The sequence below is a fragment of the Hypomesus transpacificus genome, chromosome 26 (genome assembly GCF_021917145.1).
Source record: "Hypomesus transpacificus isolate Combined female chromosome 26, fHypTra1, whole genome shotgun sequence".
In the NCBI taxonomy this organism is placed as follows: domain Eukaryota; kingdom Metazoa; phylum Chordata; class Actinopteri; order Osmeriformes; family Osmeridae; genus Hypomesus; species Hypomesus transpacificus.
This window is the reverse complement of record NC_061085.1, coordinates 2,974,353-3,001,060: the sequence shown is the minus strand read 5'-3', so window position 1 is coordinate 3,001,060 and position 26,708 is coordinate 2,974,353. Positions and strand designations below refer to the sequence as shown.

General features: G+C 39.6%; 3 protein-coding genes across 5 annotated transcripts; 1 reads left to right on the top strand and 2 right to left on the bottom strand.

Moving 5' to 3' along the window:
- Positions 1 to 622: 622 nt before the first annotated feature.
- Positions 623 to 7,617, bottom strand: zgc:153738 (uncharacterized protein LOC558115 homolog). Of its 2 annotated transcripts, none has more exons than XM_047049683.1 (19): positions 7,539 to 7,617; positions 6,006 to 6,333; positions 5,727 to 5,846; positions 4,902 to 5,093; positions 4,738 to 4,809; positions 4,242 to 4,447; positions 3,998 to 4,082; positions 3,800 to 3,910; positions 3,545 to 3,620; positions 3,340 to 3,446; positions 3,125 to 3,211; positions 2,910 to 2,971; positions 2,713 to 2,795; positions 2,367 to 2,474; positions 2,040 to 2,239; positions 1,862 to 1,948; positions 1,596 to 1,773; positions 874 to 1,112; positions 623 to 779 (listed from the first exon to the last, which is right to left on the bottom strand). In XM_047049683.1, the coding sequence occupies exons 1-19, from the start codon at positions 7,580 to 7,582 to the stop codon at positions 660 to 662; spliced, it is 2,505 nt and encodes an 834-aa protein (XP_046905639.1). In that variant the 5' UTR covers positions 7,583 to 7,617; the 3' UTR covers positions 623 to 659. The 2 variants fall into 2 exon arrangements, with proteins under 2 accessions (XP_046905639.1, XP_046905640.1); XM_047049684.1 differs by lacking the exon at positions 7,539 to 7,617 and adding an exon at positions 6,711 to 6,918.
- Positions 7,618 to 8,036: 419 nt separating this feature from the next.
- alkal1 (ALK and LTK ligand 1) lies at positions 8,037 to 14,930 on the top strand. The gene is made up of 6 exons (XM_047049685.1): positions 8,037 to 8,542; positions 8,947 to 9,225; positions 11,223 to 11,276; positions 12,079 to 12,162; positions 13,213 to 13,286; positions 14,405 to 14,930. The coding sequence occupies exons 2-5, from the start codon at positions 8,958 to 8,960 to the stop codon at positions 13,275 to 13,277; spliced, it is 471 nt and encodes a 156-aa protein (XP_046905641.1). The 5' UTR covers positions 8,037 to 8,542; positions 8,947 to 8,957; the 3' UTR covers positions 13,278 to 13,286; positions 14,405 to 14,930.
- Positions 14,931 to 19,172: 4,242 nt separating this feature from the next.
- On the bottom strand, positions 19,173 to 26,687 carry mindy4 (MINDY lysine 48 deubiquitinase 4). 2 transcript variants are annotated; one of them, XM_047049913.1, is made up of 18 exons: positions 26,564 to 26,687; positions 24,975 to 25,094; positions 24,665 to 24,843; positions 24,310 to 24,583; positions 23,925 to 24,160; positions 23,767 to 23,825; positions 23,566 to 23,675; positions 23,371 to 23,487; positions 23,175 to 23,263; positions 22,873 to 22,974; positions 22,682 to 22,745; positions 22,192 to 22,257; positions 21,957 to 22,024; positions 21,702 to 21,765; positions 21,332 to 21,493; positions 20,972 to 21,146; positions 20,675 to 20,753; positions 19,173 to 20,570 (listed from the first exon to the last, which is right to left on the bottom strand). In XM_047049913.1, exons 1-18 carry the CDS (start codon positions 26,621 to 26,623, stop codon positions 20,522 to 20,524), a joined length of 2,073 nt encoding a protein of 690 aa, XP_046905869.1. In that variant the 5' UTR covers positions 26,624 to 26,687; the 3' UTR covers positions 19,173 to 20,521. The 2 variants fall into 2 exon arrangements, with proteins under 2 accessions (XP_046905869.1, XP_046905868.1); XM_047049912.1 differs by having other exon boundaries at positions 23,371 to 23,675.
- Between the last annotated feature and the right edge of the window lie 21 nt (positions 26,688 to 26,708).

Sequence of the window (26,708 nt, the reverse complement as noted above, 5' to 3'; positions counted from 1 at the left end):
CCCTTGACTGTCTGTGGAACAGAGCTTTCACACTTCTAATTCAAGTCTGGCCTTGGGCTGGCATCTGTGCTCCAAATGGGCTAGGTTTCTGAGCTGGCTGGGACACCAAACTTCACGTTTGACATTCAAACTCCGGACATGCATTGAACTGCTTGCTACAGACCTGTAGGTAACTCTGCCGGGGAAAAATAAATGTCCTAGTGAGCTGGGTTAGGACATGTCATGATTCAAGCTCTGGTGACATCATATCATCACAATACATAGTAAAGGAGGCCAGCGGAGACACGATGACAGTTATATAGATCTACCAATGGAGTCCAATGACTGGAATGGCGTGCCTTAGTCAGCATGTCACTGTTTCGCGCCATGTTAACAGCAGATGGAATGAGGCTTGTCACTATCCTAGCTAGGCTATAACCAGTTATATGTGGCTCTTGTGAGGCGAGTCCATGCTCTCTAGAAAAGGAAACACCTCCACAGGCTGACCAGCGTTTAGGACATTATTCATGATGAGGAAGTGACGGAAAATCAATAGCAGATTATATAAATGTTTATTTATTTTTCTTGTGCATCAATTTAAATTAAATTGTTGTTTACTTATTCACTTCAACAGTGTGTTGTTCTAACGGTAGTGTATGCTTATAGAACTGGGAGTGTTTTTATTTTTTCCCTTTTTTCTTGGTGTCCTTGCCTCCCTTTGTGGGAGCCTCCTCTTCTCCCTCCTTTCCTGAAGCAGCCTTGGCCCTCTTCTTGCCCAGAGGGGTTTTAGCATACCAGCTCTGAGAAAAAACACAAATGTAGATTTTTTCAGCCAACAAAGTTAAGTAGAATATTGACATAAATCCTGTCAAATCTCATTGGTCTCAACCAAACCTTGAGGGCTTCCTCCTCATCCTGGAACACTGGGTCGATCTTAGCCAGCGGAGCCACGAACTCTGCAGCGGTCAGGGGTCTCTTGGCGAGCTGCTGGACGCGTCGCTCCGTGAGAATCCTGTGCAGCACCTGCACCATGTGACCCTGGGTGTAGCCGTCTGAGATCTTGGCCAGGGAGCTGAGGTCCAGAGCTCTGGTCACCTCGCCTCCACACTTTCTGATCAGCTGCCTCCACATGACTAGGCAGGGGAGTACCCAGCAGGCATCAGTGTGGCGTTCTGGTTATTTTCCGGTCAGGACGTCTTATTACCAAACACAATATGGATAAAAGCCTTTACTAAATAAATACATTATAATTATTGTAGCCAAGTGTGATTCGAGGGTTGATTTGAACTATTTCACAGCAGTATTGAACCATTTAACTGATTTGCACCAAATCAGTCCAGGATGCTAAGAAGACTTCTGAAAAATAGGTCTTGCAACCTTTGATCATCAACCAAACTCAATAGAACCAACCTGTGCTTTGTGAGAAGGAGGATAGCCCAGGTAGATGGAGATATTACATTTTAACTTTCATAATGATATGGTACTGTGCCATAATGATATATATACTGTAGGTACTACTACTTACTTATACCAAAATAAGTACCTAACTACTGCATATACTGTATGTTGTCCAAACAGAGTAGGTTACATTATAACACAAGAGACAGGTACAGTACCATATCTTGAGGCGTAATCGGGCCGTGGGATCAGCACAATTTTGTTGTACACCTTGCAGAGAGATTTAAGATCTGCACTCAGTGGATCTCGCGTGGTCCCCACCACCAGCACCCGATCCTCCCCTTTGATGGATTTGAGGATTTTGGGAAGGTCTTTCTTCAACCGTTTAGGGTCTAACTGCATGTGAGTGTAGACATTAACATGTTTGGAACAACATCTCTAGGTGTACGACGTACGTAACAAGTGGTAAAGTAGTTACAGTCACCTCTTTCTCTTCCTTCGGGACTTTCTTGTAAAACATTTTTTCGGCGTCGCCGATCCACACTACGGACGGTTGCATCAATCTGGCAACCTGCACACAACACGGACGGATAAATAAATCAGTTAATCGATGAACTATCACCCCCCTCTCATCAAGGCTTCCCCTTTTCGATGTGGTGTACCTTGAACACCATGTGGAGCATGAGTGCAAGGCCATTCTTGCCCGGATATTTCCCTGCTAGATTCAGAGGTGACAGGTCAAATAGGTTGGCACCCGTCTCCTGGCAGACCGCGTGGACAAGCATCCTCTTGCCAACACCCGCCGGGCCGGCTAACAGGATAGCCTTGACCAGAGGAGACTTCTCATGAACCACCTGCGAACCTGCGCATACAAACACACACACACTGCTATTCAAACCCCATGAGCCTATGTCTATGTCTAGAGGACTGTACCTACTTTAAAGCTATACAAAGCCCTCTACCAAAACCAAGTAAGCAGCTAGACTCACCTAAAGGCAAAACTGCATATAGAGTCATGATTTGCCGAACGTCCGACAGTGAGGGCATGGGTTCAATGTCTGTCTGTCTTAATGTCGTTCCCAAGTAACTGTAGTCACCTGGGAAAACAGACAGTTTAGTCAGGTAATCCCTGGAAAATCTTTTGAAAAGATGCAAAGCTTTGCTTTCCAGATATTGGCATTTGCAGTATCTTTCCTTGAGAGCACTTTCCCATTAAATATTATATTCCGGTGGTTATACAGTTATCTGTGTTTGTGCATTGAGGTGTGACAGATGTGGACGTTCTCCAATCGAGGGCATTGAAAGACAGCATGCTTCTAGGCAAAGAGGTCTTACCTACATACTCCTTTAGTTTTACAGGATCGGCCTGTTTCAACAAGCCCTGTTCCACCAGCTCTTGATATAGGGACTCAACTGTCCTGTTGGATTTGCATTCATCATTGTGAAATGTCAGTGCTGCACTTATCAAGAACAAAGCAGATCCACCAGTAACTTGCGGAATTGTTACAAGAGAGAACGCACTCAAGCCTCACCTGTCAGCAGTGAGATCTTTGTCTTTCTTCTTCTTCTTTCCACTTTTAGAACCCTTCTTTTTCTGAAGAACAAAACAAAAGTCCCCATCCACGCTACAGAACTGAACTGACTTACAAGCTCTAAAAACAAAAAAAATCACATTGTTTCAATGCCTTTAACATTATCATTATTTGGGGTTGCTGATGAAGAACGCGTCAGTCTTTAGGTTCATCACCTTGGCGTTGCCTTTTGCTTTGCCGCCTTTGTCTTTGTCCACAGCCAGTTTCCAGTTGGCCAGTTCCTGCCGCATCAGCTCGTCCACCTGTGTTGAGCAGCGAAATCGTGACTGGAGGTAAACACTAGCTTGGCTGGATGTTTCAGCTCGGGGACAGCAGAGGGATATTATGCTGTATATCCAACACGGCTGCCTATTTTGCGTTGATGACTCACCTGCAGTCTAACCTCCACCTCAATCTCTTTCCTTTTCTCCTCCTTGATCAGTTCGGCCTCGTGCCTCTGACTGAAGTTTTTGGACTCGCTGCGGTTCTGCCACACCTCTGACAATTAAGACGGTAATATTGCTGCTTTAACGTCATGGAACGAGCGTGTGTTTGACACAGATGTATGATGATAACTTTTGTGTGGAGCAGTTTACCTGCGAAGGTCTTGTGTGCCACCTCCAAGTCTGAGAGGAAACCTGAAGGCAGCATTTTCAAACCTGGCTCCTCCTCCTGAGGGTCAATGAGAAGACAGCATCCAGTGCGTTACACATGAGTTCAAATGAATCAAAATAAAAATGTGTTTAATCCGTTTTGTGTTGTCTAAGAAATGTCAATGATTTTAAATGCTTTCAAGTTGGAACAAATCCAGGCAGTTCACTCCTTTTACACTGAACATTCTCCGCACAAACCTCTTCTCCTGCCTTCCCCTTCTCTTTCTTCCCCTTCTCCTTCTTTTCCTCCTTCCCTTTGGGCTTTTTGTTGGCATCTTCCTCTTCTTTCGCTGCCAGTTCCTCAATTAACTACATTCATGAAAAGCATATGCACTTAAGTAGCCTAAACATTACAAAGTGTTATTTCAATATGATTTGTTTGAAGGAGTTAAGCACCTGTTGAGGTGTTTTCTCAGCAAAGATGAGAGATGAACCACCATCCTCCTCGTCTGGGTAGTCAGGAAAAGATCCTGTTGCGTCGCTAATAAAAACACATTGAGGAAAATGTATTGTTAATCCAACTAATGCTAACTCACAATAAGTATCAATACTGACCCTGGTATGCCATTTTCCCCATTTTATGCAAAAATCATCAATGCAAAAAACAACCATTGTCCTAATAATCTCATCTTGATTTTACTGGCATTCAATGAACCACTGGCGAATCTGGTCCTTCATTGTCTCCCGCATGTCAGGGCCCTCCACCTCTCTGAGTTTTTTGGTAATAGTCACAATGGACTTTTGGTAGTCCTCTTCATGTTCCTTCTGCTTAGCCCGTCGATAGGATTGATTGGCCAAGGCAGCAGCTTTGGCAGGATAGGGCTGGGTGTGGCTTTGGTCCAGGGCCTGAGAGAGGAAGAAAACAACCTTATACCCTAGCTCCATCTACAGCTGAAAACTACAACTACTATCAAGTACAACACAGCATGACTGATGATTAAATGATTGTTGTATGATGTATTTGACCCGCACTTCCAGAGACCAATAATTGTAGTAATTTCAGAGTAATTAAGGTGCATTCAATTTCTTTTTCCTCACACTTGGTCCACATGTCCATTGGGTTCTTTGCGGTGGATAAGACAAAACAAGCACCCCCAAATACTTAGAAATAGGTAACAGACCCAAGTCTGACTTACCATGCCTAGAAATATCATTTCCTCTTCTCGTTCTTTCCTAGTTTTCTTCCTCTGAATGTAACCTTTCCAAATCTGGCAGGAAAGGCAACAAATCATACGGTAGACAAGCTCACACACAATACAGGAATCCAGCCACATTTGCTCATACCAAGGGTTCATACTACCTTTTGGATGCGGACAGCAGCTATGTCGATGGCACCTGCCCCCAAATCTCTGTCTTTGGCTCTCCCCTGCCTCTCCTCATCCCTCTGGATCTCCGTCATGAACTTGGCTCTGAGGCGTCCCTGCCTTGCCCTTTCCGACACCTGAATGATCTTTATGGCCTCTTCCAAATTGAGGGCCCGCAGTCCTACTGACTAATGTTGAAATATATAGTGAAAGTGGCTTTAAAGCGGAACTGAAAATTAGTTTTAAGTTCATCACACCACAGAAGATTGTGTTGTTAACTACACATCCAAATTCAAATGAAAAAAAACAGACAAGTATGTTAAATTAGGCTTTGAAATTGTTAGAAAATCAGCAGTCTTCTCTGCTTGATACTGGGGGAGCGTGTCGCCTGAAGGTGCTGAGCTACACCCCCTCGAATTTATAGAATTTAGTAACAACAGCAACAACTAGCTAAATAAATTGCAGATATCAGAACAGGCCTACCTGCAGTCTCTGAGTGTTTTATGTGTTAATGACTTTGTCTTTGCATCGTACCAGCTGAGTAACAGAATGCAGTTTATATAAACCGTCTGTGATCTGACGTAGATAGGTGGCTGTGATGTAGATAGTTTGGGTTTTGCCCCGCCTATACAAAACCTGAGCTGAAAACGGGTGAGAAACTGTTCAACGGTCTAACTCCACATTTCAGTGCGACAAAGTTTTCGCGCTTTGCACACACTTTACAGCAACTTTAACTTTCACTGTCCTCTGATGTTAATGGCCACTTTCACTAATTCAGACTCAACAGAGAACAGTTTCAAGCCTGAAGAGAGAGCACTCACTTTGGGTTTTTCTACAACTTCCATCCTGTTGAGGATTTTAGAGAGCATCTTCCCTCGATCCTGAAGCACTTTGCTGCGTTCACTGATGAAGTAACGAGGGATGGGGATCTCAATGTCTTCCTGTGGAAAAACACAGGAGAAGACAAAATATTTTTTTAAATAATAAAAAAAGATTAAGTCATCAGTACAGAAGAGATAAAAAGCCTTCCAAATTCTTTGTTCGGATTCATGTTTACGGTACACAATATTTAACAGCAGAGTTTTACTGCACAAACTCACAGGGGTGAGCTTTAAGTCTTGGACTACATCATCCATGTAGTGGTACTCAGAAAACTCTTTCTCAACCATCTCGTTCTTGAGTTCAAGCACCCTCCCCATGACTCCATCCAGGACCTCCCGAATCACGCGCCTCTTCTGTGGGTGGACCATCTGATCGTAGCACTCTTCCAGCTGCCTGAAGATCTGGACGTAGCGCACATACAAGGTAGCCAAGCGCTGGAAGAACACTACCCTGTCCCTCTCTGGGCGAGGGGGTTGGGCAGGGACTTCATGTAACAGAAGGTCATTCAGCTCCACTTGGGCATGACCCCAAAATGTATTGTATGTGCTGGGAGGAAGAGAATGTAAGTTACTACTGCTGATCTGATACTGGTAAGAAAAGATAAGAAATTATCTTCTTGCTTAACTTCCAAGGCAAAAAATATTTATATTAGTTATAATAGTTATAATAGTTGTAATTATATATATTCTTTTTTATATATAAGCACATTGTTCAACATTGGTTTAAAGATTAATGTGAAACTTTTTCATGTGAAGTTAAATAGGTTGCTACAATAAGAAATTAAATAAGGCATTATTTAATATTGGCACAAACGTAGCAAGCTACTGTAGCATTTGCAAGCACGCTATTAGACTGTACTTGCTTTCTGTTATGTAGACTACAGTAGCTAGTGCTAGCTATCTTAGCTCGCTGGAGATACACACCTGTGAGACATTACGTTTTTCTTCAGTCAATAAAAGAAATGTTTTTCTGTTCGACAACACAACGGTAAAAGTCACATCTAGCAAATGTTATCTTATCTCTTTTGACTCTACAAATCAACAGACATCGTTCTGCTATCAGCTAGATACTTAACGTAGATGCACACACTGAGTGAACTTCTACATAACCTGAAGGAGAACTAGTGTCTCTATAGCAACAGTGTCTTGTTTGATCACGTGGTCAACACGGGTGCAACATAATGTCGCATTGAAGGCACATCTTCTGATCCAAATCCTATTTTGTTAGGCTATATCCTAACAATACAGTAAGATTTATTGACATTGTGTCAACTTCATTTGGAGGGACAGAATAAATTACATTCTAAAATGTGTAATAGACTTTCTCAAATTAAACATGGAATAAACATTATTATACCCTAATATGAATATCAAATGAGATTTTGGTTTGTGAGTACAACATTGACAAAATTGCTATGAAATTCTGCTTTTAAATAGCCTACAGGTGTTTGCTCATTTTAAATGTTCTTTAGATCTGGAATAACAAGGGATAAACTGAAAATAAGCCTACGTCTGTACTTTTATATTTATATTTTTTTCTTAGAAGTCTGCTACTCCAATTCCAGGAAATGTGAGAACTACATGTTATGTGTTTTGAATGTTGCTATTGTTTTAGATAACCATCGACACATACCCATATTACAAAATTGCGTCTACTTCTGTATGTTGGTTAAGATCACAAATAATCACGGGTAAGACTGTCATCAAAAATGTAAACCATGTTTTATGTGTTGATTTCTGCATGTAACCAACCTTGCAATCACGCTCTGCCACCAGATGTCGCTCTTATTTGTCATCTAGATCTTCCTCACAATATTGTAGACAAAACTTAGGCTACTGTGTAGTCTACCTAATAGTAATAAAGTTAGTATTAATATAATAAAATATCATATAAATTATCATAATGTTATCACAGTAGTTGTAAGGCTATTTTGTTTTATGTTTCAAGCTAACATTATCCTAATAATGATATACCATGAGCAGGCCACTCTATAGCCAAGCCTACCAACAATGTCGTGGTATTAGAAGAAATTCGACGAGCACACACACACGCACACACTATTAATTTCTGATTATCTGACACTATCAGAATAAATTAAAATGATTAAATAAATCTTGCATTCTCAACTTACAATAGCTGGAACCAGTTTGAGCGCTGTTTTTAAAAGGACATTTTCATTCGCGCTTAGGTGATCACAAGACGCTAGAACAAAAACATCGGCACGGCAATTAACTGACACAGGTCAACTGTAACTTACAGACCACTTAATAAACACTTCGAGATCTGCCTCCATCAAGTTTCGCAACTTTGGGACAATAGTTGCCTGTCTATTGTACCACACACGTGTGCTCTTTTCAGGATAGGAGTTTTGTTCAATGGAAATCTTTAAGTAGCGTGCTTTGTGTTATCCGTTCACGAACATGCAACGTTGTCCTGTGAAGTAGTGATGTCCTTCTACCTCTTCTAGAGATGGTTTTGAGCGTCAAGGAGGGGCGCATGCCAAAGGGAGCGATCACCGGCTGAAGAAATTGAACCAAAGATGTCAACATTGCTTACCACCCACTCGAAATCAATTATATTACATTCAAGAATCTCGCTCATCGTATAAAACGGGACGCATGATTTCCAAAGAGACTGCAGTAAACGCTATCAGCTCTGTTCTCCTTATCATCGACAGCACTGTGCAAGGGGAGATATTTTGGGGAGAAACCGTGTCCACTTTTGAGGACAAAAAAATCTTCCGTTAACCTAACGTGTAAGTTTGAGTTGTTTAAAGTTTATTTAACTTTTTCTTGGATTTGTTTAACGGTTCTACTTTCCAACCGCTCTTCACAACAGCCATGTAACACCTTTTTATTAGACTTTAATATTAAGCTGTGCTCAAAGAATGTTCCTCATTCAGAAAATTGCCACATTAATGTGTTATGGACTGTTGGGGTGTGACAAAAATCCAGTTTAACAGTTGGTTGTACTGAAGTTGTAATGGACATTATTGCATATTAAAATGAGAGAAATATCATTGTGTATTCAGACTGAGAAACTAGAACTGATTCTATCTTCTTTTAAATCATTTTTTCACATATACGTTAACATGACCTAAATGTGATAAATGTTTTGACCAACATGAATCAGATTGATTATTTCTGATTATTTTTTCAGCCACAGAAGCCATGCAAGCGGAGAGGAAATGGCATATTCTGTTGAGTGTGTTCCTTCTGCTCGTCACCTCAGGCCAGTGCATGGACAGCAAAGAAGTCAAGCAGAAAGAGAGAAGGACCTTGTTGGATCTAATCTTACAGGTTATCGGAGACAATCCAAGGAACAAGCCCATCTCCAGGCGCTATAGCAGTGGTCTCCTAACTGCAGCCCAAGACATAAAGCTCTCCTCCTGTGAAAAGCCTTTATATGTTCCTAGGCTGGATAACAGTAGACCAATAGGTAAGCTGATAAGATTTATTTTTAGGTTATGATGAAAGCATAATCCCCATTTTACAGTCTGAGGCAGCTGTCGTTGGTTTTGTTGGTCATTGAGTTGCACCGTAACCCATTCTTTAATTAAAAATGTTATTCACCATAAGGTATAAAATGAGTGTTAAACCGATAACTATTTGAGAAGATCTATATTCCAGAAGGCTCAACTATTGCCACCCTGATCTCAAACTAGATATTCCACTGCTGTGTTAAGGATTATCAATAGAGACCCGTTGGCATCATCAAATTGGCAATGGAGGATCAGCAGCATAATAAACTGTATGAATGATTCATTCAATAATGATTCATTGTAGAATCTCAAACCTGAATGATTAACCCCTCCCGTTCCCCCCACCCCCCTCGATATCTTTCTTGTCACGCAGTAGTGAGATTATTGCATGAGCACAAGAGGATTGGCTACTTTTGTCCCCACAGTCAAACTGAGGCAACACAATCTATTCACATCTTTTGAATATGAATACTATATAATAATTTAATGTAATGTCTTAAATTGAGGTATAGCCCTATAAGTGCAATATATATGGATTGTGGATCTCAGCCAAACTACTATAGTAATTCTCTAATTTTGTTCTGTTCAGTTGTCACTCTGAACAGTGCCCCTGTTTCACTTAAAAGCATGTTGATTTTACACCGTTTAGATAATTTAAGATTATGTTTTGGAATGTAGTATTAACATTCCAGTCAAACGTTAGGTCAAAGGTTGTCTTTGGAGAATTCAAGACATCTCAATGTTGTCCAGGCAATTTCTTGGACTCGCTAATGTAAGAGGAAAAGAACCTCACAGACCAATGACCAGACGGAATGTGTTTTTTAAGGACATCAAATGCAACAAATTATGAAGTGGTGCGTATGCCGCTTTTTAAGATCCACTGCCACTCAGAATTGTGTTGCACGCAAAAATGAAAAAGGGATTTACAGTCAATACGAATGTACTGTCTGTGCCAGTATGGTAGGGGTTGTGTGAACGTTCACATGGTCCTTTCACAGATACTCAATAAGCCGGGACACCAAAAATATATACTCAGTATAACAGATTATTGATATACAGTATTTACTTGCTTGTTCTGTGGTATTTCAATAAACACTTCTGTTAAAGTGTATGGTATACTCTAGATCATGTCTGATACTGTAGCATCCAATTCAAAACATAGGTTTTAGGCCTGTTATTATGTTATTGTTTTCTAACCATACATTTCTTGCAGCAAAAAGGATTATTGGAATTAATATAATTAAATGTTTCATAACGTACCTGCCTTTTTTCATATTAGCATAACTCAGTGAAATGCAGTGGCCTGATTTAGCGTTGGGCTGTTATTCTCCTCAGGTTCATTACTTATACTGTATACCTTAAAGATCTTTGTATCTGTCTGCTTTTGTGTAGTAAGTAAAAGGTTGTTCTTTCTGTAAATCAAAAGAATTTCTGTGGCTCATTCTAGTGTTTTCTAATTAATGGGATCATCTCTTTCATTTCAGTTATTCATAAGCGCAGTACTGTTCACTCTAGTCTGGACACTAATATTAGCCATACATCTGCGTCAAGTTATTCTTATGACATTGATAAGCATTAACAACTGCCGAACAATAATCTCCTTACCCTTTTAGGCTGAACATACTGGACACCTGTATCCTTTGCATGTTTGTAGTGAAGGCGGGCAACTGAGCAGTAGATTCTATGCAATTAGCCTCTGAACCTGTTTTGATGCCCCCCACTAAATGTTTTAGATATAATTGTAGAATTACATTTGCAATAAATACAGATTGGACCTCATGGTAATCATATACTGTGGGATTTATTTCTAAGTGTGGAATGTTATTGAATTACAAAGTCTGTGTGTTGTACATTATGTTATGTATCCTAGTGGTGTTATATTTTGAAGATTAAACTGAAACAATTGTAAAATCATGAATCCTCCCATGAAGTAACTCTCAATCATCTTTTGTAGAGATTGTCCCAAGAGATATAAACCTGAAAGACAAGTTCATAAAGCATTTCACAGGTAAGGAAAACTTACAAACAAATGTTATTTATTTAGGGAGTTGAAAAATCTTGATGCTTCCCATCTGTTTGTTGGTAGATATCGCTCACTCACAAATTGATGTATGTTTGCATGTGGGTTGCAGAAGTTGAACATCCATGCAAAATGGGAATAGAAAAGTACAAAATAGTCCAAAAAGAGAAGAATTCCTATTAAAAACCAGGCATGCCTTATTTGGCTTATCTCATTTGTATTTGACCATATTGAGAAATAATGGAATTCAGACATAGCTGTACATGCAAACCTCCTTTTTTCACAACATCCTTTGTGTTAAATCATGTTGGAAAAGAATGCAATTCAGATATAGAGCTATACATGCAAACCAAAGCCTTATACAGTGCATGAGTAGATCTTACAGATCCCTAGGAAAAAGTGACAATTTGTGCATTAGAAAGCTATAGAAAAGCAGCACATAGTTAAAACACACAGTCTCTCTTGGAAGTCGCTTTGGATAAAAGCGTCTGCTAAATGAAAAAATGTAAAACCAGTTAGAATAAAGTTGAAGGCAGTATAAAGTTAAGCTGATCATTTTTCTCAAGACCTCGGAGCAAACTGTAATTGGTGTGAAAACCTTTATCCGGAAGCTTGAAAGAGAGCCAGAAACACTTAGAAAACATCATTAAAGGCTTAGTCCAGTTATGGGCCAGTTTAGCTCTGATTCCTGATCTAAATACTGCACAAGGGTAAAGGTGTCATGTAATCACTAAGTCTAATAGAGAATGCAATGGTGTACCATCTACCTGATGATAACTTTTTTCTCAAGCAGGACCAGTCAAGTTCTCTTCGGAATGCAGAACACATTTTCATAGACTATATCACAATACAAGGGATTGTTCACGACCAGCATGTACGTTTGCATCTTAATTACTCTTTTATGCATTTTTGATCTGTTTGCGACAAGTATGAGGTGGTAAGAGAAGGCTCCACAGAGTTAGGCCAACTCTGGAGCCCAAAGTTGGACTATTTGAGATCTCATAACGCTTCTATTGACCATGTCAATCACTCAATGACTAAAGTAAATTGATTTCCACTTCTAATGACAGCAAGCTTAAGATACAAGGTATTCCTTAGTACTGGTTTGTATGGGGTTGCTGAGGGCATGCTAATTTGTCTCGTTCTGTAAACATACTTGATGTGGAAGTATCATAGTAAAAACGTAACCAGAATGTAAACCTGGCACTCTATCTAGCGTAATTGTCTAAAAAAACGATAAGATTAAAGTTGACACATTTTGGAGTCAATCTTCACTATGTTTTCCAAGGCCTACAACTGTGAAAATAGGATACTAAGCTTTTGTCAAGCTAAATTCTCTTTTCAAAGAGGTGTCACCAGTGAAGTTAATGCCACTTAATAAGTTTACCCCATTATGAATAGAAATACTTAGTTGTTCATAAGTGCCCCACTTTACAGCCAGGCAGACTGTCGTGGCTAACAACCTCATATTGACAATGGTGATTCATTGAATTGTAGGGTTACTTGTCTTCCCTGAATCAGTAGACTTGTGGTGAACAGCCATCCACTCACTGTGGTACAGTCTGTCCCTACACAAACCATTATGTAACATAAAAAGAAAGTTAACTCTTCTGAACAATGAGTACTGTTTCTACTGTGTACACCGTGAATCAGAGGATGGAGTCTCTTCCCATCATATTTTCTTTTTGGTGCTGTAAAGTTAAACATCACATTGCTGTCTCGAGTGTTGAAACATTTTGTGTTAACCTCTCAGACAGTGGATTTATACAGTACAGTATGTTTATTTATAGGCTTCACATATCTAGTATTCGTAATGGAGAGCATTCCGATTCAAAATAGAAGTGTGATAATTTACCTGAAAGAAGCCCTGTTAAGTCCAGTATAGTCCTTTTAAATTAGTCATCTATTTTATGTGTTTCAACAGACTACAAGAGATGTGCAAGATTGCTAACAAGGCTAGCAATGAGTCCACTGTGCACACAATCATAGACATTTCATGTGAGTATGTGTTCTTTGATTCATTTCATGAAATTAACATCTGTGTTAGTAAAGATAAAGATTGTAATAATTTAGTTTGTGCGTTGAACAGACCCTTATTTGTGGGTGGCATGTGTAAGTAATGTAAAAGGATACAAAATAACTTATGTTTACATAACCACATTCTCTTCTTTTTTCACCTCATGGAAACTGCTTTTTTGCATTATCCTTATTATTATATTATAATATATGCTGCCTCAACAAACATTTATGAAAATGTGTTATATTTAAATTTCTTTTGGGGGTTATTTATGAGAACAAGAATCTAGTCTGTAGAAGACATTTAAGGTGCAGAAGTTATGGAAAATGTTAAATATTTGGTCTGTGTTCTGCTTGCAAAGAACAAGTAAAGTGATAAACCTGCATATCTTGCATGGGTACATACATTGGAACGATAGAAGCTCACCAATTAATCAGATAACAAAATCAGACTCTACCCCATATGTCTTGGTTAGGCTAATTGAGAAGACTGGTCTTGGTGTAAAGATGCTCATTCTGGCGACTCGTTGGTACATATTTAGAGCTAACTTCATGTCTGGAGCCTTATCTCCTTGATTTCCTTCAGAGCTGACAGATGACTGGTTGATGTGAATGAGTCCGCCCATTGAAACGGCCATGTTAATTGCCTTGGCGTAGGAATTCATTTGATTTGCAAATTGAGGGTACTGGACTGTTAATAGTTATTCAGTCTCTCAAGTGAGTCAGACAAGGTGCTCTCATCTGGGCCATTGTTGGAGGTCTATGTGCTGCCACCGAAATGTCACAAATATAATGAACTTCAGTGGCCTATTAGTGCATTATTAATGTGGATCATTTGTACAACTAAATAGATGCACCTTAACCTTAATATAGAAGAAAGACAAGAATGCTACTCATTTTTACACTGCACCTCATTGTGCCATATGATATTATTGATTAGCCTAGACTGTCACTAAAGGATGGTCTCATCTATGAAATATAGATTGAATTATAAACTGTGGGCCAGTGGTTTGACTCGAATCTCACAATTCATTATTACTGAACTTGTCCCCCAATTTGTGGATCTATGCAGTTTTATTTATGATCTTTTTGTTTTTCAGGTTCAAACTAATTAACGAGGGATAAATGTGTTGCCAAGGAAGTGCCTTCAGTGTGCAGCAGTCATAAGAACATAGTGCTGTAATTGTTTATAGTATTTATATTTATGTTGTCAATATTGAAAATGCCAGCTGACTTGGTTGGTTTCATGAGATAGATTTGCTGTATATTTTAACATATCATGTATTTTTAAGAAAACATTAATTTAATATCGATACACCTATTTATTTAAATAGTATGTATATAATTGTTCTGAATGATTCCCAAATGTTAATATTTCTTAAATTAACCATGTGATGTAGAAAAAAAAGAATCAACTGTGACAAATTCAAACTAAGAATTATTTGTTTAAAATTGTGTTGTTTGATGGCCCGCCTTGGTGTTGGAGCTATGCCATTCACTGTCATTGTCTTCATTACATACTGTATAATTTGGCACTTGAATGATTTCAGAAAGTGAGAATATATTGAATGACGACAATAGTGAATATTGCACTGCAGAACTGAACAATAAAAAAGTATTAAGCACAGAGTGTGTTGATTCATTTTACAAAAGCCTGAAGACAGAAATGTGTCAGAGCTTTATCCAGTTGTTACATTCAATTAGAAGCTACAGGAATGAATAGGAAAGTGCTTTTACACACCTTAGTGATGTTATGATCTTCACAGGGTCTGATAAAAGCATCTATTTTAAGGACAAAGCAGTAAATCTATCTGACACTGAACTTAGGGCCTACAATGTACGAACACAAGACAAGTTTTGAGAGAGAAAAAATGCACACCAGATTTTCCACTCATGCGAATTGCCATATCTGGAGCTGACATGACTTAAAAATTGCTGCCAAGAATCATCTGAATGTTTGTCTGCTGAGAACAAACCTCCTAACTCTCAGAATTGTTGAGCTCTTGGACAACAGTACACCAGTTCCAAAGTCGATGACTTTCAGTCCTCATCTAGGCTACAATTCAGGGCCGGCCCAAGCCTTTATGGGGCCTCAAGCAAAATTGAAATTATTGTAATTACATATGCTCTTGGGGGCCCTCTGGTAGCCACAGGGGCCCTAAGCAGCCGCTTAGTTCGCTTATGCCTTGGGCCGGCCCTGCTACAATTGATGCATGAGGCAACGAACACATTCACAAATAATATCAATTCAAACTACTTTTTTAATGTTAAAATGTTCCGTCAGGGGGAGTGGAAAGAATCACATGCAGAGGATGTTAATAATAAGAGTTCTTTAATCAGGTCTCCAAGAGAACAAAAACAAGGATTCCAAACTGGGAAAAATATCACAAAATATTGAAAGTTCTAGGTTATCCTCAAAAACAATTGCAAAAAAACGAAATGGTCCGGGATATTCCAAATAATAATCTAAACACGAGGAGTCTGACACCAACCTGACAGTCACTTTGAGTTCTGAAAAACAATCTGACAGAGAAGAGGAACAAAAAAGGATTAAATGGAGAAACCAACAGCAAAAGATGTAAATTATAAAAGTAACAAGGTCATGAGCAGCCACAGTGACACACACACACAGGGGGAGGGGGGAGGCTCGACCCATGACACTTTTTAATCATCATAACATATACTCAATGAAACACATTTGGCCAACATGCTTGCCAAAAATAACCAGTTTGATTTGTTTAGATTTAGGATACTCCATGAAATCAGTCAGAAAACAATGACCCCTTGATATGAATTTTCATTATAGTGCTACCCTGAATAATTTTTCAACATTTTAGGACAATGTTGAAAGTAGGCCTAATGCAAGTAGTCAAAAGTACAATCAATGCTATAACTCCCATGGTTAAGGCACCCAGAGAATATAACATTAGCATTTCATTGGCTCTGCACTGTACATTACATACAGTAAAAACACATGATATGGCTCTAGCGTTTACCTGATGCTCAGTTGGCCAGAATAAAAAAAACAATAACTAGTAACTAAGCTTTTGATCTGTGGTCATTTCAGCATCAACTTGCTCAAATAAAGTGTTGGTTGTCTAGTCCTGTTTATTTTCACAGTAAACATAAACAGTATAAAAGGATCAAATTCGTAACTTCCTTTTAACATAATCGTGTATCATCTTGTACAGAAATACTTTTAGATGTGGAGACAGATATAAAACAGACATGGAACTCCTCACACAGGGATAGCGATAAGATAATCTTACGCAAATAAATGTTTGGCCAAAAGATTACAGTTCTCACGCCAGCACGTCTCTCACTTTTGCAAGCAGTTTGTAAACTCAACTGCGTAGAAACACATCAGTTTTACAGAAATCAGAAGTTTCTACAACTATATAGGTGTGTTGCATAAAATCCAGTTTAATCAAATTTTACTATTTATACCATATGAAATACTTTAAAATTTGGCAGTGGTTCTAAGGAGGGCACTCCCTACCTTGGAACACTAGTGATGCGTCACTCAAAGGAGGCAGGGAGCCTGTAAACTATGAAATCCCTCGCTGACAACATACAATATGGAGGAGTTGGGGATGGTGGAGGATGGATGGTGGAATGTGGAGTGTGGAGGGTGTAGGGTGATGGTGGAAGCGGTGGCATAGAATCATCCACCATTTCCAGGAGTGAGCGTAAATGTGTCTGTGTGGTATTTATAATGCCTTCTCGGACATGGGCTTATGAGCTTGAAGTAACAGAGGTGTAGGTGACGAGTGAGAGGATGCACAGCACACAGCCCGATTGCCATACCTGAACTCTAGGCTTAGTTCATTTGTGTTTGACAAATAATGGATTAGTCTCATTTATTTGGAAGACGTATAGATAGTCATTGAAGTGTCACTGCAGCAGCTTTACAAAAGTGGAGAATGTCAAAAAATGTTACGCTAACTTACACAATGCAGTAAAAAGAATTATGAATGGGATGCTTTTTGGACAGACATCCACATATTGGTCTCAGATGGCTGTGGGTAGAGCAAGACGAGATGGATGTCAGTTTCACTGCTCTTATGGGGTTGTAAACCTCAGTCAGGACAGGCCTTTCATAAATCCTCCCCATTGTGGAGGACACCATTAATACACTTTCAGGCAAAAGAAACAAAGGGATCCATAACATTTCACAATACTGTAGATCATCCATAGTAGGAGGAGATTACTGTGAGACACAAAAGTTATAAGTATCTCATAATGATATGGGACAGAGGAATACGTGTGAGGTTTATAATGATATACGTAGAGAATCAGGAACCTCTCATCTCAGGAACACAGGGGCATACCTTTGCCGCTGGTGGGCGGTACACTCTGGGTTCTACTCTGAGGAAGATATCATTTATTTTGAGACAAACAGCACAGATTAGGGGAAGAGACAGAAGATACACAGGGGAGTCCATGTGGGAGGGCACTAACACAATTAAACACAAGCACTGAATCCCCCTTTGTTGCCTCTGGGACTCAGCTGTGAGAAGAACACATACAAAGCCAGGTTATTTCCTCTCTGTCCCAGCATAAAGGGAGCATTAAGTGCTACTTTATTAGTGTTTTATACCTTTTAACTTTCAAGAGTTGATTTCAGTTTTCGATGGATGTGCAATATAATAGAACAATCGACATTTTAAAATACTATGCTATCTGCACTGCACACATTAACATATTGTATAATGTATAAAATCTCTATTTAGTTTGAACATTCGGTATGGTTCAGACATGAAGACAATCACAAACAAACACCTTTACTGTGACTGGTAATACACTGTACTCAGTGTTAATAAACAGTGGAATAATCTCTCTTTCTGCTGTGGAGGCCCCCAATCTCAACATCAGTTGAGTTCAAGACAATACACATCAATGTGTGACTGTGTTCAGTTGGTTGACATTTACTGCAACAACCCTATAGCGATGTAGATGAGAAGAGAAAGAACACAGCAATAGCTACATGGTCTCAGCTAAAGTGACAGGCTACCCCTCATATGAGATTATGCATCACACAATCCAAAACATGGCTCCATGTGACGCACTTCTAACCCATAGGAATTTTGTGGCAAAAGTAAACAATTTAATCCTATTAAACAAGCCCCAGGGTCTCATGTAAGCAAACTACCATTATTTATAGCAAATGCTTTATTTGTGTAGATGGCAGCAACATTCCTATAGAGGGGCCCGCAATTCATTTTGTGTGGTCTATTATGAATTTACTGCAGTAAATTATTTTTTATTATTTGTGTAAATCCCTACATGAGTCACAACTCACTTTCACTCAAAGCAGCATCAGCAGAACCTCAATCAGATGATCTGACTGATGCAATATGCAAACCGTATCAATATGGAAGATGATACATAGTATCAACTCACGGCTGCTGTAAAACAAAGTAGAACATGTTACATAGATCTTATAGACATCTTATATATTTATTACAGTTCAATAAGTGTTTGTTGTCTATATGATGTCAAAGGCTTAGTATACTTTGGTCATCTATTGACCCTTACATCAAGCACAAGTACACCAGTATGCTGAGGTCCAACATATGAAAGCCCAAGGACAAGACCTGGATCTTCAACACTGTTTCACAGTGAATTGAGACGTTGCCATCTCGTGTTGCCAGCTGCTTTGATCCCTGGTGCTGGGAGTGTTGGCATGGGGCTCCTTCCCACCCCCTCTGTGTAGGCACCACAACCCCACTCTGTTTTAACACCTCGCCATGAATGAAGTCGGTATCCATGTGTCAAACTGCCACTGATAATCCCAAAAGCTATTTGCAGCCATGATACAAACTCAGATGGATAAAGAGAAAAGACTCTGAACAACAGTTTGTGTAAGAAACATAATTTATTGTGTAAAGGAGAGTGGGAGACTTAGTCTGGTAAAGAGGCCATCACTTTTGAGAAAGTACACTATAAGTATGTTCTGTTTATGAACCCTAATATATGAAAGGATACACCCCAACAAAACAAAATGATAATATGCAAGGTTTGGCTCCAAGGGCCAAGCCCTTATTGTACAATGTAATCATGAGTGGGTGGATTTCTATTTGTAATCAGTCAAGCTTCAAATACATAACAACAGATGGTCACTGATAAACTGATATGGGTCTGGTTTATCCCCATTTGATCATAATGGAATGATAAGTGCTCAACATTTCAATCGTGCTCTTAGGAAATGAAGCAAGATCTTTTCTTTCATAACGTGCCTGCATTTTTATGTTGTGTCACATACTTCAATTGCCGAAAATACTTGGAGCAAACACTGGATCCACAGATGTTCCTCTATTCATCTCAGAAACACTCATTGTATGCACATCTATGCACATTTGAGTAAAAGAAAAGAAAAACAGCAGTTTTAAACTCAAGGATATCTTGATCCACAAATAAACATACAAATTGTACTTTTAGACAGTATGTTTGGAGACTCTTTAAGCCAAACCTGATATTAGCAAAGATCGGATGTCAAGTGCTGGTTAAATAAAAATCTGTACATAACACCAGCGTAAGGACAAGAATGCAGCTCTAGTGTGTTCAAGATGCAATATTTTGAGAAATAACAAAACAAACAACAGTTGATTTACTTAGTGTGATATATTACATATTGTAATTATATAACTTTTCACATGAGAATGTCGCCTTACAAATATTAATAATATCATCTTTTTTATTTAATACAATGTTACTAACAAATGAAAACATAAATGTAAGCATTAATAAGTATTTACTCATTAGAAATCTATAGACAATGTCAGACAAAAAAAGTAGGTTATGAAGGCAAAGTATCTATTTTAAAGTATATTTTTTACAACAACAAATTTAACATTCAGATTATATTAGGCACTGCTCCTGATAAGGTATTGGGAGGTAAAGCCATGCCACATTCATTATTAAAATACACATCCTGCACCAAAAGTTGGTTTTACAAAACGTTTACATGGATACAATCTTCAAGTACCCGTTGTAAAATTGTATTTGAAATGGACCTGCATTGCACCGGTACACACTATGTACTGGAATCAGCTTGAAGGGTGTCCCCACACATTACTTTTAAGGTTGATATAATCAAAGTAAATAATAATTGTTTCAGTACATTCCTTTTGATCTGCAACAAAGTAGGTTCTCTTTGGAAACTTCGAGGGTGGTCTCTCTGAGTTCAATGTGATGATTCCACTTTCAATGGCCGATCAAAGAATAGGCTCTGTGTTATTCCAATTAATGACGGCATCACTCCACCTAGGGACAAAAGAAACAGTACAGGAATAAGTACTAGCAGGACAAAGGAGCACATCACATAACACACCTGCATGAAGAATGTAATGAATGCATACAGCAGACACCTTGTTTTGATGCAGTGTTCAAGAGGAGGAATAAGTTCCGCATCCTGGGGGCCCGAAAGTGGGACCGAGGTTCCTACAGCTGAAGAAAAGAAAGACTCAATAAAGCCTTTTTTTTGTAGAGTAAATTCATTTGAAACGGACAGTGGGCTTTGCTTTTAACACCTCTCTCTAATCCTCCAAATCATCCTTCTTTAACGAGAGGATCAAGTGACAGGAACCACAGAGGATTTTAACTTTCCATAACCGGATTCCTTCCAGAACACAAACATGACTCCTCATCAGTGCTTCCATACGTACAGACAGTAAGGCGGATCTCCTCCTGCTGATTGGCTAGGCCGTCGTAGTAGTACAGGTCAAACTCCTGGAGCTGGCTTGTCAGCAGCTCCCTCTGCAGGGCAAACACTACGCTGAAATGGCTCTCACTGCACACCAGCCAGACAGGGAATCTGGGAGTCTTCAGGTAAGATCCAACCTTACACAGGATGCACAGGCGGTTTAAGGTACACAGGAAAGCAGGTGAGAGAGAGAGAGGGGACACACACACACACAACACATTTGCATTTCTCACAACAACCCTGTGTCTCTACTTCTTCTCTACTCCTGCAACCTAAAACTGAGCCCTAATGAATGACCTGATCATGTGTCCTGGCGTGTCACCTTGCAGATGTTGTAGTGCTCGAATAACGACAGCAGTCCCACGTCACAGCGCCTCTGGATGCCCCGGAGGAGGGTGAGGTTTCTGTTGCCCGAGTCCAGCTCCATGTCATTGTCAAAGACATTGGAAACCGCCCGCCCACACAAGAACAGATTGACCAGCTCCTGTGGGGGATCATTGTGAACATGAACGTCATCAACTGAGTGTAAAATGTCAGAGGTGAGGCACAGTCGCCACACTCATACCCGTAGTACTGTAAGTAACATCATCTTTCAGATTGAGCTTGTCCTACAAGTCATATCAAAGCTTGCTGATTTGTACTTTAGTAATATGATTCAGAAAAAACAACTTTCTATTTAAATTCACACACACCTGTGTGCAGTAACCATAGGCTCCGATCAGTGTGGTGGTGGGCACATCCATATCCTCTCTCACTCTGAAGAGGACAAACCCACAATGCTGAGCAGAACAACCACATACTGCATCTTCTCCATGCTTTTATCACTGCTGCATTATTGTTGACCAAAGATCTAATATGTTACTTTTCCTCTATTGTAAAGCTATATGTTTGGTATTGTATTAAAGGTATGCATGATCAACACTGTCAGTACTAAATGCAACATTTACCTGTCAATAGACCGGGACAGAATAACAGAGATGGTCAACAGTATGCATCCTAAGGTTCCTGACTCAAACTGGAAAGAGAGATAGATGTTGTTTCTCTCTGAATGAGGTACGCAAGTAAAACAAAGGCTCATTATTTCATGAAGACATCTTCAGTTAATTTCAAGTTTGCTCATTTGAACATGCATTGTCTTTGTAAAGGGGAAAACATGAAAATGAACCGCACAATGTCACAAACCTGATGTATGTGTTCATCCAGCAACAACTGAAGGTCCTTCAGGTTATCAACAGTAAAACATGTTATCTACAATAAAAAATAAGGAAGAGATACCACATATATCTTAAAATGTCTGATTTACAACAGTTTACCCCCCCCCCCCCCCCCCCCCCCCCCCCCCAATTTTTTTATTTATTTGACATGTTAATAAATATGTATATATTTACATATATTGCTGCATTTTGGTTACAAGTCTGAGGTCGTTGAGCTATAGGCATAATCCAACGCCTGGTATTTTGTGAGCATCTATATATCATTAGACCTTTGATGGCATGCAGTAATTACATAAACTAAGTGTTTCATAAATAATAAATAATACCACAATTGAGTTCTCACAGAGACATCAAAATGCTAAGCGTCTGGAGATTGGTCCAAGAGTCAGGCATTGAATGGAATGGAGATGCAACTAACTGCATATCAACAGTCTTCATGCTGTAAATAAATACTTCACCTTCTCAAATATACCATCCGATCTTAACTGTCCTGAAGGAATGAAATTATTTTTTCCTGAGGTTCTGTAAGAAGAGGTTGTGCAAGAGTGAATGTCATTGCTAATTAATACAGGAGTTGCTGTTGACAATTTAAGTAACGGAGAGTATACAAGACTCAAGGATTGTAAGGAGTGGAGGAGTGTGACCTTACACAGCTATGGTGGCTCTCCTGCCCCCCCCAGCCCTCCACAGGACCTGAGCAGAAGCCAGTGCCAGACACTTTGTCCTCGAGGTGTTCGACGGCCTTAATCTCCTGGTGACAAAATGCCGTGTGAATTAGCTACAGGTCATCCAGGGTTGAAATGGAATTAACATGAGAAAGTTCAAGTTTGATAGTTTAACGTTGGCCGAAAGAATGAAAGAGAGCATTAATGTGAAATGGCCAGGAACACTTTGTTCAAACACTAGTGCATGTGGGATTAGGATATGGCTTTAAATGTGAGAAGTGCTTACTGCAAGCTTGTGTCAATGTTGGCCCCTTCAAACAGGAGTTTCTTCAGAACACAGGCTTGCATTGAAGCAAGAACTCCACACGGACCACCCTGCAAGATAGTCATGTTTCTAAAGAAGTACACACAGCCACACACAAAACGGTCAAACTCCAAAATGTAGTGGTTAGAAGTGTCCAAGATCACAGATATGTCTCTACCTTCTTTTGTATAATTCCATATCTCACATCAGATATCTCTGAAAATGTGAAGCTCTGACTCTTCCACTCTGCATTGAAACAACTGGTGCTGGAGCCAAGAAGAACTTCTTTGAGGGCCTGAAAAACACAAACAGGAGAGTTCAAACTGAAAATGCAATGTCCCATCGCTGGCTTCGAAAGCAAAATTGTAATTACACTGGCAGTGTTCTGATCCATGGGATAGGTATCGTGGCTGTGCTGAGGTATTCTTGATTGAAGGGTAACTCTGGACAGTTCCAGAAGCTCCTCATCATCATCTATGTCATCTGCCACAAAGCACACATGAATACAACACTGTAGTAAGAGCTGTACCAACACAGAAAACAACTGTAGTATTTCTGGAAAAAGGCCAATTACCCAAAATCATCTCCATCCCCTCCTGACTATCAACATTGCGATTCAGCTTTAATTTTGTTCTAGGAAAAAGGTCATAAATAAATGGACAACAAAACCAAGATAGCAATAGAAATAACTGAATATTCATAATACAGCCTCAAAGGTGACAGACTACTTACCTGTAATCTTTCTGTATGTTTTTCTCTACTTTCTCAAATCCAGAACCTTCTCCAGCCTTGCTTTCCAGTTCATGTGTGATCCAAGATTCTTGGCTTGCTCTTGTGGAGCCAGTGATTGTTCTTTCTCTATGGTCAGCAATCTCATCCTCATCTCTGGTCTTTCTACTGTCTTCATCAACTCCAAAATGAGAACGGACTACCCCCACCTTCCAAGTCTGATGCTTTCTATTTGATTCCTTGTACAAGACAAACCAAATCAATTAGTTATAAAGAATTATCACAAGTGTCAGCTAATTTCAAATGCAATATGCTTGTATTGCTACACTGTAATAAGACCAGAAAGAACTTGGCTGAGATAAACAGGCAGGGCCGCTTTATACTTTACCTCAGATGAACTAGACCTAGGACCAGCCATCATGCCCCGTCTGATACGGCTAACTGATTTCTTCGGAGTTATCTCCGTAGCAGAAATTGTTCCGTCTGAAAACTGTTCTTTCTTTATGGTGCGGTCACTGGCTTGGGAAGGCATAGACAGAGGTGGTTGGTCTTGTTGTTTTTTTATGGAAGAGCTTTGACTTATTTGGGTAAGTGTGGACTGTCTGTCTGTTGCAAGAGATAAGAATGTATCTTGGGCTGGACAGTCAACCTCTGTCAAAGACCTGTATAACACACAGATCAGATAAACCTCAAAATAGTCTCTTTCACTCTTCAAGCAAATGTGTATCAATTACGATGAATACCTTGATATGATCTTTCTACTGTCAGGTCGTGCCGGGTCGTCTTTTCTGGTGTTTACAGTCTGAGGGGCAGACAGAGACTTCTGGACATCACTCCTGATGTTGGTTGTGGTGTCATTATGTCCATCAATCTGAAATCTTACCATGATCTCCAACATGGATTTTAGCGGGCTGCCTTGAGCCTGAAAATAGACCATTCTTCTGTTATTGACAAACAGCTGTTAGCCCTTTAACCTTGGAATGGAGAATATTATGGATTTCATAAATAAGCAGACAAATGAAAGTTTGTGCCTTGCTCAAACAGCTTTGTCACCTTGTTAGTCCTGCAGAGACCCTCCATATGAAGAACCTGTCTCAGGTCAGATCTGTTGTTGATACTGGTACTTGTGCGAGGGTGCTCTTCGTCCATACAGGCCATTGTTCGTTTGAGTCCCTGACGCACAAAAACGGTTAACGTTGTGGTTGTGTGTCTAGTAGGTGACCCTACTCCTGAAATAATAACCTAACTATGGCACCATGCTCTGTATAAGGACTCTCCAACCCTGTTCCGTGAGAGCTACTTTACTGTAGCTTTTCACTCTCCAAAATCGTTTCAGGAGAGCCACTTTGCGAAATAGTTTCAGGAGACCTACTTTCCTATCGCTATTCAACCCTGTTTCAGGACAGCTACAATCCTGTAACTTTTCACTCCAACCCTAATCTAGCACACCCAATTCTTGGGATGTTACAACTGCGGTTGAAGCTAAAACCTACAGAAATGAAGATTTCCAGAAACAGGATTGGAGAGTCATGGTAGCCTTGTGTATCATTAACATATTCTTGACCCTTCTCAGAGGTGTAGAGATAGAGCAGTGGTCGTCACTATTTTTTTCATGCGAGCCACAATGATAAGACACAGTAAATATGGAGAGCCACTTTTACTGCAAAGTATCAAAAGTTACATCAAAAAAAGCATGTCTGACTGTCTGCTTATCAATCTGTCATCCCTGAACATGGGGGGAGGGGGGGGGGGTCATTCGCAGCTCCGAATCTTTAGCTAGTTCCCTCGTTTGTAACTGTCACATTGCTTGGTTACTGTCCACTTGGTGCGCGACTTTGTTTAATAAGGAATCTATCCATTTTCACTATATATAGTGAAAATATATAACACTATATATAAACTGAAAATAACAATAGGTAAGCTTGCGTTGTTGTTACAAATGACCGTATTATTTATGCGAGCCACACATTAAAGCTTGGCTAGCGAGCCGCGCAATGAGTAACACTGCACTAGAGCAAGACTAAGAGAAAACATTAGAACTACTAGTTCTCTCTCTAGTTAATTTTTAGTGTCCAGGCTGGCGTGGTTTAGACTAGTTCAATTTCTAAAAAACTAGAACTAGTTCTAAAACTAGTTCTAGTTTTAGAACTAGTTCTAGTCTACTAAACTAGTTCAAAATTAAACAACAACAAAATTAGGACACAAACAAAAGATCGCAATTTAAAACAATTCAACTCAATACAACAAAACTGTCATAATTTACAGTATTGATTATGACATTACGTGCATGTTAGCTAGCTAAAGTCAGGCTAGTTTCCTGTCATGGTTACCATGGTTACACTACATCATCAACTCAATTCCCTAATTTCCTGCACAGACCTTATTTTCACCGTTACTAAATAATACACAATTAGGTAACTAACTCGCTTTAGCTAACGGCATTGAGTTAGTGGATTAGGACAAGCAAACGTTAGCTACTCAAATGTAATAATTGTATGATATGGCGTTGGTTAGCTACTAGCTACTCGGCTAGCTAGAGCTACAATAGATGGCTACACTACTGTCCGTGTCGCTGTGGTGCTGTCTGAATGATGATTAAAAGCCACAGTTACATTCCTCTAAACAAGAAAGGTTACACCCACTTTTCTACTGAGATATTCCCGCACAAGTGATGCAGCAACTTCTTCTGCTAGTACAACCATGATGACAAAATAACACTTGTATCTGCTGATACCACTTCCTAGAGCCTCTGTCGTGAAGACAGCGTCTCTGGTTCTTATTTCCGGT